The sequence below is a fragment of the Epargyreus clarus genome, unplaced genomic scaffold (genome assembly GCF_041222505.1).
Source record: "Epargyreus clarus isolate Ecla_fem2 unplaced genomic scaffold, WU_Ecla_fem_2.2 ptg000032l, whole genome shotgun sequence".
Classification (NCBI taxonomy): Eukaryota; Metazoa; Arthropoda; class Insecta; order Lepidoptera; family Hesperiidae; genus Epargyreus; species Epargyreus clarus.
The window spans coordinates 5,444,241-5,457,679 of NW_027332237.1; the positions used below are offsets into that span (position 1 = coordinate 5,444,241).

At 33.9% G+C, this 13,439-nt stretch overlaps 1 protein-coding gene across 1 annotated transcript in view; it reads right to left on the reverse strand.

Moving 5' to 3' along the window:
- Positions 1–13,439, reverse strand: part of LOC140754943 (uncharacterized) — a 128,586-nt gene that overhangs the window by 9,011 nt on the left and 106,136 nt on the right. The window contains exons 8-13 of the mRNA XM_073090100.1: positions 12,950–13,141; positions 10,397–10,767; positions 5,771–5,970; positions 5,200–5,349; positions 3,147–3,405; position 2,550 (exon numbers count right to left, since the gene is read on the reverse strand). Coding sequence (XP_072946201.1) covers position 2,550; positions 3,147–3,405; positions 5,200–5,349; positions 5,771–5,970; positions 10,397–10,767; positions 12,950–13,141 — 1,173 coding nt within the window. The remainder of the gene's footprint in view (positions 1–2,549; positions 2,551–3,146; positions 3,406–5,199; positions 5,350–5,770; positions 5,971–10,396; positions 10,768–12,949; positions 13,142–13,439) is intronic.

Below are 13,439 nucleotides of genomic sequence, written 5' to 3' on the forward strand. Positions count from 1 at the left end.
CGTCTGCTACTCCTATATTATAAAAAATGCAACCTTGTAAAATATACATAATTAATTTAGATTTTTATTAATACTGGGTGTTACTTCGCTTGTATGTGTGTGTCTACATTACACCATATACGTATGCTTATTTTAAAAGAATAATTAGTTAGTTAAGTTTTGTGGTGCATCTCTATGAATATAAACAAAACAATTCTTAACTATTTCAATATCTCTTTAAAATGAATAACCCATTGTTGAATTGAGAAAAAAAAAATAACTTATCTCGAATAATTTTATGCAATTCTAGTTTTCAAAATACATATTTTTTAAAGATACCATAGGCTATTTAATAGCAGTTTAGTAGCAATGATTTTATTTTCAAATTCCGTAAAATATCACACCCTGTGGATATGAGCCGCCCATTACCTTTAAAATCATTTCAATAGATTAAGGTGTTGTCCTAATTGCTAAATACTTGCTCAACGTAGAGTTCCTTTAAAATATTTCTTTTCTGACTAATGGATGGTAGCAATGGAGTATGTTAAGTGGTTTCTTTGGCGCGCCCAAATATATTTGTACCCAACCCAGTACAAATTCCTACCTGAAGTCAATAGATGAGATAAAATATAACTATTTGAACTGCGTCATATTAGGAAAGTTTGCCTTAATTATTTTTTATAATATAAAAATAATAAACAATGATACAATGACACCTGTAAATGGCCACTGCCACCTATCTGTAATCTACCCCTCATAGAATAGAAACCCTATGTGATGTCAGCCACATATGTATGGCTACCTCTGAAGACGACATTAGAATATAGGTAAGTTACTCTTCAAAGAAGAGCACAGTTTAACTTGTGATTTAACACTTCTAAATAAGGATAATAAAATTAATTAAATTAAATTAAATTAAATGATGTATATACAGGAATAAAATATAAATTATAGTTCTGCAAGTACGTAAGCACAATCATTATTTTAAGCTAATCTCATAATTAAATAAAACAAACAACTAATTTGTTAATCTTTTATTTAATAAAAAATGCAATCCATAAATTATTATTTACATCGTTTTAAGACTAATTAAAGCAGAACCAAAGTTCTTCAAAACATTTACATAATGGCAAACAAACGTTACTATAATTATAATTACAAATTACTTAATTGTATTTGCACCCCACACGTGTTATAAAACCACCAAAGAAAAAAATGTCTTATTTTAAATTGCTAAACTCATATTCACTATTTAATATAATATTTTCACAATTTCATTGGAAAAATAAATTAAAAAATAGCATTGTTTTATAATTGAAATTTATATTCGTGGTCTTAAAATAAGTATATTTTAAGTCCACAAATATAAATCCGCTTCTTACCTTTTAACTTCACTGAAGCACAAAATTTAAAGTTAATAATGTCAGATATTTTTGACTACTAGTTACTGTCCTTGAATTTAATATGAACAAAAACACGAATGCAATCCTGTATGAAAGAAGCAATTTAAAAATAAGACAAATATAACACAATGACTTCGCACTTATTTATTAACAAACCTACATTCAAAATGCTACAAATAGCTAAGAGCCTCCTGTTAATATATTAGTAGTATCTATTTAAAAAAATAATCTTCACAGAAGATATTAAGTTAAAGTTAAAGAAGCCGATGGAAAAATATAATTAGTTACAATCTCTCAGTCATTTTTAAGACTAATTCCCAATTAGTTATACTTTATGTTAAATGTCTTCATAATTAATTAACTGTAGTTGACTACGTTTCAACTAATGATAAGAAGATTTATATTATATACTCTTGAGACGCTCAATTAGGTCCCTTATCACAAGAAATAATTATTTATAAACACAGATTATAATGTACAACGTTCTGAGAATATAAGATTACAACTGATTTTCCTGGAAATATTAATAGTTAGAATATATTATACCAATAAAATTAAACAAGGGCTTTGCAAACAGCCGAATAAAGTACATCGGCTAAATTATTTCTCGAATACAACAATAAAAAGATATTAGTATTACAATAAAATGCTATTAAGCGAATGTCTTAACAGTTTCAACATAATTTACAATTGTCTTTTAGTATACAAGTATGTTTACAACCAAACGTTTCTTATGTAATAGAATTATACTTTAAATACAATTTATTACACAACATCAACAACCAAATAATTCCTAATAACACAAAACCGTGTACTACTCCAGAAAAATAAATCATGACATAAAGAGACATTTAGATGGAGAGAGTTTCTCGCACTCTCACGAATGCTTAGACGAACAAAACGTTTTATATTCCTTCGATAATCGTATCTTCGAGACGAGAAACTCTCTCCGTCTAAATGTGCCTTAAGACTAGTCCAACACTTTATACCGAATCATAAAAGATAAATCTTTCAACAATATATTTGTCATAAATCATAATAATAGAATAACATGCAAACATGTGATCACTGCCACCCGTGCCACCTAAAAACAACATCAACTGGAACAACAGTCCTAACCGAAGTTGATCACAGATGCTATTCTTACCACGGAGGATTAAGTAAGACCCTCAATATATGAATGTTTCATTTCACGAAGGCACATCATTCTTACTTATTTTGTAAACACAATGGAGTGGTAGCCAAGATCAACCTGTACTGGTTTTGATGTGTGCGTTAACGTGACAGTATGTATCGTTTACATACACACACTAGTAATTCTTATAAGTACACGAACCACCACAAAATAGGATGACACGCCTTCATAAAATACAGTTTACATAAAGTAATAACATCAAATATCAATATTTCAATAACCCGAAAAGATTTGGACTACTAGCGCAATTGTCAAATCACATTTATGCCTCAAACTTTAGAAGTAGCTGTTAACATTACATAACTTGCTCTTAGATTTTCCTCTTGCGCCGTTTGCTGCCTAAAGCACCTGTGTGGTTGAAATTCCGTTGGCTTTTTAAGCATTTTCCTCACAAACCATACTAAACCAATGACAATGACCATCAAGCCGAGAGCTACGCCAACGAGAGCTGAATTGAGTCCTTTCATTCCAGATTTCATTTCTAAAGGTCCAACCGATTCTATTAATTGAGGTACGATGCAAATAGGTCTTGAGTCATCGATTTTGTACTTTGATAAAGTCGCGCAGACTTCGTAAGGTCCTCTTATGAAGCCCTCCATGGATATTTCTAGAGTTGACCTGCACGGTGTGTCCTTTTGAGCGACGAGAGAACCTCTGGATAACACAGCAAGGACCACGTAGCAATTATGAAGGTATTTGATGTCTGGTGTCGAAAGCCTTTGGGAGCGAGGTAGACTGTATTGTGGACGTGTTGATGGTAGGCCCATGACAGATATCAACACCGTTAACACTCCAGCGCTTGTCACATTGGAGCGAACTTCAGATACTCTGTAACAAATAATACGTAAGCAATTAAGCATACTTATTAGATTTCTGATGCTAGAGGACTGGTCTTAAAGAGAAGCATTAAGACCGGTAATCTATCATAGACCTATATAGATATATCTTAATATATGATATGATATATAGATATATCTTAATACAAATAAATAAAATTAAAAGATGTTATATGATAACTATGCCTATCTATACCTGATTATAAAGGAATGTTATAACAAAGGAGGTTTCTGACATTTTTCCTAGTAGTCGGCAAATATTGGATTAAATTAAACTGAAAAACCACGCCTGTACAGTGCAAGCATATAAAGTGACTAACTTAGTGCAAATTCTCAAACAGATGTGTTCTTGAAAGTCACTACATGATCATATTATTATAGACTCCAGTTAATAGGTATTTAAAAATAAAAAAGAAAGTAACTTTTAAGGAAAATGTTTATATTTTTCCTTAACCGACTAGATGTACCTTTTGATATGTATGGAATTATACCATTATAATTATTTTCGTTTGTATTCTTGTTGGAACTCATATATCCAAAAAAGTTAAAGCAAATAAGTACTTGCTTTCCAATATACACATAACTTCGAAAAAATTAGAGATACGCTATTTCTTCTGCAAATTTCAAAAACATAAGTATTAATTTTAGCAGTTTAATAAGTTTTTTCATCCATGGTCGTAATGCTACAGTTCTCAGGAATCTTAAATAAACATAATATTTTTAACAATTTAAGATAAGTGACTTATTATTTGTTATTTCCACTTAGATAATGCAGCGATTTCCGGAATTCATTTATTTAAACATACGTCCGTAGATAAACAAGCACTCAGAAAACAATAATCGCAAAGTATAAAAAATGTTTTAAAAATATAACTTTGACCGCCACACCTATTTCTGTCTTATATGCGCAATGTTAAGCGCTGCTCTGTACCCTTACCAGGAGTTTTTACGTTTCGACATATATGACTGTTTTGATATTTGTTTACATAAGTGCCCATACAAATTCCAATCAGCGCCCCTAGCGGATTTAGTCAGAACTAGGAAATCGTATGGGCCAATACGTAAACAAATACCAAAACAGTCATATTTGTCGAAACGTAAAAACTCGTGGTAAGGGTACTGTTCTGGTTTGAAGGGTGTGACAAAGGAGACACGTTATCCGAGACGTTCCAACTTAGTTCTTAGTTAGTACCTACTTACATTTTTCAAATATATTTCAAGTGGAATTACTACCTAAAATTTAATCCTTATAAGCGATACCATCCGATGGTGGAATACAAAGTGTATGTTTTTTTTCCATAATAAAATCATTCGATTCCTGACTTGAGAAATATAGTATTCCTCATCAACTCCTTTCAATATTTTCGTTATACCCATAGATTAATAAAGATACTTCGCCGCCTTGAAATTAAATGAAGCCAAAAACGGCTTATTAGTAAGTTCTTTTTTTGAATTCTTGACAAATAAAAACATTTTTAGAGAAAAATTACTAATAAATAACTAATACTGCGTAATTTACATAATAAATAAATAATTATTTCAAATATTTTAGAGATTTTTGCACGGAGACGTGGCAAAACTTTTTTACGCAACTATTTCAATTCTCAAAACTGGGTACATTTTCTTGTTAGGAGTGATTAATCTTTACTAATCTATGGTTATACCATATAGTTTCAGATTTCACCATTAAAACACATTTGAAAAATGCATCCGGTATAAAAAAGAAATAAACATAATAGGTACAAGTAATATAATTATAATAATTCGGTGTTAAGAGAGATCTCACCTTAACATAGACCTGTCAGGTACGGTGGGTACTGACGGAATCGGTGTGACGTAAGCAGCCCTCTGCCGTACCACTTGGGGAGCTCCACAGCCCAAGACTAGAGCGACGGGTATGTCCTTCGTGTCCATCTCCTCCAAAGCTATGCAGAACCTATAAGACAAAACTTTTTTTACTGATAATTAAGTGATGTTCGTCTTCGCTAGAAGTAGTGTTGATAAATCTATTAAGAAAAAAGTTAAGTTAAAGAACTATTCTGAAGGTGGTAGAACCCTGTGTAGTTCGACTCCGGTGGCACCACCACCACACCTATTTCTACCTAATAACAGCAGTGTTAAGCACTGCTGTGTTCTGGTTTGAAGGGTGTGGTAAGAGAGATATACGTTTCCGAGGCGTTCCAGTTAAGTCCGCAGAGGTAGCGGCGCATCTGTAGCCGATCTCAGACGTCTAATCCTATCTGAGATTGATTACAGATATGGACATGTGACGGGCGGCAGTAGCAACTTATCATCAGATGGACTGCATGCTCGTATGCTACTCCTATATTTAAAAAAAAGGAATGGTAGTAACTCACGTGTACAGATCAACAGGATTGATCTTCAACCCTCGTAGCACAACGTTGGCGGGTGGTGCTCGGTGACACGCCACGTGCTTCGGCTGACCATCCCCCCTGGATACCGTGACGCCAGTGCACCTGTACCGACGTCCTGGTGGCTCCACTACCCAGGATAAGTGGACCTCTTCGTCGTCGTACCACGCGTCTACGAGGCGGACCTAGTGGAAAATGATACGTTTATCTTCATTCAAAATTACGTCTGTATATGTGATTTTTTAAGGCAATTTGTTCATTTATATATCTTATTTTTGGCATATCATTTTATATAAAGAGTAATGTTCCTAGTCATCATAGCTAAACTAACTTTTCTTTTTTTTCATTTTGAGGGGGAAACCTTCAAAAGGTACCCAACAACGTGGGAGCGATGCCGTATTTCGTGGGATTTTTACCGCACTAAAACCCCCCCGGTGGCCGTCCTCAGCGCTTGTTGGAGAACTCCGGGATCTCCGACGGAACACAATCGGAGTCCTCCAAGCGCGTTGCCCAGATCGGGCTCTGCCCTGGGGAAGCGTTTGCTCCTCCCACAACATCTGGTGATTACGACGGTATGCGACCACACATACCGCCGTCCTTCCCGGGGTAGCATACTGGATGGTTCGAGCTCCCACTCTTGCCACCCGCAACCCCAGAAGCCCCCTTTTAGTCGCCTCTTACGACAGGCAGAGGATACCGTAGCCCTATTCTAGTCCCGGGACTACAGGGACAAGCTACGAGTAATCTAACCTAATCTAATCTACCACAAACAATCCATTTAGCGTGTTTTAGATAGCGTGGTGTATGACCTTAACCGTTTTTAATCTTAAAGATCTAAGCATATTTTAACTTAGGTATCTGTAAATTACTGATGTTATAAAATTATATAGAAATAATAGTTACTTTGCTAATAAAATATTTTAAATTATGATACAGGTAATACTTAAGTAAATACCGGACTAATTGCCTACTTATTAGATTCTATGTTTCTACTATTAAGAATCTAGATTCTTAGTCATGGACAGAAACCTAAATACATTTTAAATAAATAGAATACGATTAATGGATAGTAATTGACTTCACTTTAATGACCGGCTTATTGTTCGTTACGTTATTTATTAATTACACAGTCTTTCTATTACGTTTGTGTTTGAAATAGAATGATATATATTTTGTTTGTATTCTTATATTAAAATAGATGGGGAGGGGTGTTGAAACAAGTCTCACAATGTGTCACCAAGGGGAGAGGAGTTCTAAAAATTTACAAAATGATCTAATGAAATACAGCCCGTTAAAAAATAATAATTTTTGGGGTAGTAAATTCTTTTCCGAATAGGTCAAATATTCAAGAATAACCCTTATCTGACATTTTATACTTTAATATATAGTTTTGAAAATATCTTTTATGTGCTTTATGGCAACAATCTATATATATAAAAGAAAGTCGTGTTAGTTACTCCACTTATAACTCAAGAACGGCTGAACCGATTTGGCTGAAAATTGGTGGAGAGGTAGCTTAGAACCAGGAGACGGACATAGGATACTTTTTATCCCGTTCGACCGCGTTTCCTTGAAGTCATTTTATAACTCAAGAACGGTTGAACCGATTTAGCTGAAAATTGGTAAAGAGGTAGATTAGAACCAGGAAACGGACATAGGATACTTTTTATCCCGTTCGACCGCGTTTCCGTGAAGTCATTTTATAACTCAAGAACGGCTGAACCAATTTGACTGAAAATTAATCGAGAGGTAGCTTAGAAGCAGGAAAAAGACATAGGATACTTTTTATCCCGTTCGACCGCGTTTTCGTGAAACATTTTATAACTCAACAACGGCTGAACCAATTTGACTGAAAATTGGTGGAGAGGTAGCTTAGAACCAGGAGACGGACATAGGATACTTTTTATCCTGTTCGACCGCGTTTCCGTGAATAAATAAGAGTTGAAAGTTTGTATTAAAGTCCCCCAGTTTTGATGCAAATCTATATGAAAATTGGTATTTTATAGGATTTCGATAGAAAGTAATTAAATATCTATTTTACGATATTTGCAAAATCAACCCTTAAGTTGGTTAAGTAGGGGTTGGAATTTTATATTAAAATCCGTTAATTTGGAAGCAAAAACTGTAAAAATTTGCATTTGGCTTTAGAAGACACTTCGTTTAGAAATCGGCAGATTTTGAAGCAAAGTCTATGAAAATTGGAATTTAGCTTTTTGATTCAAAATAATAGAACACATTTTTCACCGTTTTTGGAAAATCAACCTTTAGGGTCGTTTAATCGGGTATGGAACTTTAATTTAATATCCGTTAATTTGGAGCACTAAGAAAATTATCATAAGTGTATGAAGTATCATTATGTATGAAGCATCTGAGTCACTGTTTGTTTTTTTAGATCAACCCTTAAGACTGTTATAAATCGCCTTTCTATTTACACAACTGTTTCAGCATTTTTAGCTATTCAACAACCCGATTAGAGTACTATAAGTAAATAAACTTTCTTTAAAAAAACCGTTATTGAAGTTATAGGTACTTCTTTTCGCGTGTTTGTAAAAAAAATAACAAAAAATACAACCGACTTCTATGTCACTACAAAGTAAAAAATAATTCGAACGAAATATATTGAGCGCCTACTTCAGAAATATGTACTAAACCAACATTTATTTGAATTATTTTTTACTATGTAGTGACATAGAAGTCGGTTGTATTTTTTGTTAAAATTTTTTTTACCCTTTTTAGTGATGACATAATAACATTTATATTAATACAATATAAAATTGTATAAACGTGATCATGAATTAAGGTACGGTCTGAATTTACATTGATTGGAACCGCCCGCTCGCAGGGCGCTGCCGCGCCCTGCCCGCTTAGTTTTATATTGTCTTATGTGTTCCAACCAAACCTAACTAAATAGTCAATGATTTGCAATTTCATTAGAACCTCCTACACCAAATATCTTCAAACACGACTCAATTATTCCCATCGGTTGAGGAGTTACATATTTTGTCTCCGAGCCACATTATCAGACCCTTAAATAGTCAATGATGAACTGACTTTGCAATTTCGTTAGAACTTACACCAAATATCTTCAAACACAACTCAAATATCCCCATCGGTTGAGGAGTTACATATTTTGTCTCCGAGCCACATTATCAGACCCTTAAATAGTCAATGATGAACTGACTTTGTAATTTCATTAGAACCTACAATAAAAAATAACACAATAAAAAAAAATATTAAAATCGGTTCACTAACGGCGGAGTAATTCGTGTACATACATAAAAAAAAGATACCGGCCGAATTGATAACCACCTCCTTTTTGAAGTCGGTAAAAAAATACCAGAGTGCAGAGAGGTAGAGTGAATTTTATTTAATTGTATTTTTTATTTTCCTGTTCTCCTGTGGCCATTTCCTAATATTTACCAGTAGTTTATGGACATAATACATAAATTACACGAGTGAAACCACGAGGTACAGATAGTCACTCATAATTAGGTGGTACGAAGTTCACCGGGTCATCTAGTAGTTAAATAAACATACGATTACGTACATACGTTTCAATTTAATTTACTTATGCTAATTAACTATTAATTGTAATACGAACTAATTTCCGTATTTCAATAGTTGATTTGTATCGAAACAATTGTATTCTATTGAATGCTCAAATGATACAATCGGAAACGCCAATAGTGCCTATTGTAAGCAACGACGCCTGACAAAAGTTTCATAGCAAACTAGTTATGTATGTTGCTATAAATACAAATGCTTGTACTTAATTGGCAGGCGTACGATGTGTTTCTGTTGTATAAGTCTTATTAAATTCGTTATACTCGTATTATTAAAAAAAGCAGATGATGTAGCTTAAGAATATAGACAATGAAGTAAATACAAAATGAATTAAAAGTTACATTTTTTACAAATCGCGTAACATTTTTTCGGTACGTTCAGTAAAATATCGTGTCAATGACCCGAAGAAAATGTTATAGATCCAAGAGTTATATTTTATTATAATATGCTTTAGCTTAATACTGTTCCGAAAATACCATTTCCCACGAAATATTACTTTTCCGATGAAGAATATGCTTATTACCCGCACATATATGAAATACCTTAATCTTCAAGGACATCTGAGAATTGGAATTTATTTCGAAAGGAAACTGATATATTTAAGAATTTTCCATGTATTAAGGTTCACATTTATTCAAATATTTTAGGTAAGTAAATATCTATAATTGTCTGTATATTAAGGGCTGGTGAGGAGTGTAGCTACATGTATTGTGTAGGAAATATTATTGGAAGTACCCACCCTTAGATTTATTTCCAAAGCAACAAATGTAAACATGGAATGGGAAACACTCATAGCCTGACAATAGAATATTTTGTGTCGTGGCTTCCATTGACACATATAACTAATACTTAATGTAAACTTAGAATCAGTACCGAATTGTAAATTCATAATTAAATATCCTTCTAGCCGCAAATCGAACCTGAAACCCATTGCGTGTCAGATCGACTGCTCCGCTACGCGGGCCATCAACATCAGGTAGGATTCTTACCCTATTTCTGTTACCGTATAACCTTACCTGTTAAAAACTAAAATCATAAAAATCTTACCTTAGACTTAGAAATAGGCAGGTCTTCATCAGACGGCACTTCCAACTCTTCATCGTACATTTCATCATCCAAGCCATCAGGCTTATCTAGATATACATCGGTATCCGTCGCATCACTTATCTTGTCTTGAGTGACAATCGTATTCTCTACAACTTTATTATAATCGTAATTCACTTCGTCGACCGCTTTCGTTTCAATGTGTTCGAAATCATCGCATAATTTGTTTTTAGACAATCGAGAGAGCTGTGCACCTTCTAAATGCGGTGGGGTGGCGCAAACCACCGCCGATTTATCTGACTGAGAAAGATTTTTTGCCTCCCGTAACCACCGCGCAAACCCCGCCATTAAACAATCGCAATTCAGTGGATTATCTGCAAGAGAATTTATCTTTATGAGTTCCAAAGTATTAATGAGGTAAGTTGTCACAAGATTGTTTGGGAGCTGTCGAAATAACACGCAGGGATTATGAATTGAGTTTTTGAAAAGGTAATTGCGTTTGGCAAATAATTCTGTTTCCCAAAAATATAATGCAAGTCACGTAAGTTATAAGTCAGCTAAACTGTAAGTATCGAAGACTTATGACATAAATAGTTTTGACAATTATCAAGTTTGATAAAAAACAATTCACAAGATGTATCAGGAAACCTAGAACAAAAGATTGAATCCTTACGGCTGACTCATTAATCCAAAGCTTTTTTTAAACTTAAACGATACCTGACTACACGGTTTCTACATTATAGTTCCACACTAGGGTTTCTTGTGTCGTAGATACTCACACATAGGCATGTAAATAAACACCCAGATTCAAAAAATATATATTTTTTGCTTACCCGGAAATCGAACTTGGAACATTGACTACAGAATGTGTTATCGTCGAACTTCTAATTTTTTTATCAAATACTAACTCAATAGCATCCGTAGGTTTCAAATGCATTAAAGATATTTTCAAATAAAAGTCTCATAAATAAATGGCCACAATATCTCGTGTTGGAGTCACGGAACAATATAATAGACGGAGTTTCAATATCGCACAAAGGGTCAGGGGTTGTGTTCCCAGTTCCCACGGACATCGGACATACGGGCCTTTAGTTAGGTTAACAAACATTAAATATAATTTATTGTTCTGGTTATTGGAAGTTCAATTATTTATTTAAAAGGAGTATTGTTGTATGTCATTTTATAGGTCCTAAATCTGACTATACCTTTTTTTTTTATTAGTTGATAGGCATGCGCTTGGCCTCGATCTCACCTGATGGTAAGCTTCGATGAGGCCTAAGATGTGCCACGCTTGCCTAGAAGTAGCCTATTCACTCTTGACCTGAAGACTCCTAGATTATATTTGTCGGGAAACACAGAAGCCGTAGCCGAAGGAGCCTAATTTATGTATAATATACTTCCTGTTAGTATACATACACGATTTTCAATTTTTATTCAAAAACGATAAATATGTTAACTTAAATAATTACCTAAAATGTTATCAATATATCAAGAGATTTCCGTAAAAAATAGATGTGATTTTTATAACATTCTCAGATAGGATCACATTTTAAGACCAATTTTTATTGTCAGTAAAGTGTGTTAGTTTAGTATAGCTTATATATCCATGTTGATCCATGACTCTAGAGGTTGATGTTTTACGACCGTATTTATGTACGTCTCTTTCTTTGACACACAGCCCAGCTTCACAGATTTTAAAATACAAGGTATTGTTTGGTTCGTTTAAACGCAGGAGTGACATGGTGTACATTTTAAGCAATTAGGATTTTTACAATAATTATTTAGTCATAAAAACTATTAGCTTTACTTATTGCTTGCTTGCGGAATTACGCAACAGTGTGTCACCATAAGCTGCGTGTCATTGTATCCCCATTACGTTGAATACAACGACGCAGCTCCTTATATTGCGCAAAGATCATCGATCATAAATATATCATCAAGAGAACAAATCGGTGCGAATAAAGATGATTATTTTATGGATAAGTTCTTTAGTGAAAATAACTGATTATGTTATAATCCTATCTTAGAATTCTATGAAATTCTTCTAATATTAGTACTACTACCACTAATCAATAAAAATACCATTTAGCTATCGGAGTAAGAAATCTTAATATAAGTGACTATATAAGTGATAGTAATGACTGTAATGATCAATCTTAACCATGATTTTTCTACCAAAGTCCGAAATTTTACAATTCTTGCCTACCTAAACTATCAAATTTACAACTAATTTCACTAATCGGGCCACCTAAAACAGGTAATTCATTCCAAGTCGTTATCCTATGTGTTAGATAGAGGATTGAAACAGGAAACAAACACACTGTTTAATAAGTGGCAATTGCGTCCAAGAACATCTTTAATCAATTCCATTTAAAACAGGGGTTCCACCTGAACTCGATCACAGATGCATTACAACTCCTAAAGACTAGACTGGTCGACTCCTATTTAGGTCAACCGAATTCCCACCAAAACGTAAGAATTGCTTCACGCTAGAAATAGGCGTGGTGGTGGTAGCTCCACAGTTGAGCTGTAGTTCTACCTTTCAACTGTTCTTACCGTCAATAGTAAACCGAGTCAAATCCTTATGTTGCGCGAGTGCCCCATCATCAATCATGGATATGTCGTTGTCGTGAAGCAGTAACTCAGAGAGCTGGCGTAGAGACTTCAAGGGTTCCGCTGATAAGGACCTTAGAAAGTTATGAGACAAATCCAAGTGTATGAGATTTGTGAGCTGAGCTAGCGATGCACCTGAAAAAATGTCTTTATCAATATCACAAATTAACAAAGAAGGGTATGAATGTAATTTCGATATGCCATTTTTTAAGCTCATTATTAATTTTCAAAAAATAAAAATCTACTTTTAATGTTGTCTTTCTGCGTGCCTGTCCATCTATCTGTCTTCGTCTCTTTCTGATTCCTCTATTTGTTTGACTGCTAGTTTATTCAGTTGTGTGAGTCTATCTATTATTAAAGTCTATCTATTTTTCTGTCTGTCGGTGTTTTTCTGTTAGCCTGTCTGTCTGTCTGTGTGTCCCTTTTCCCCTTT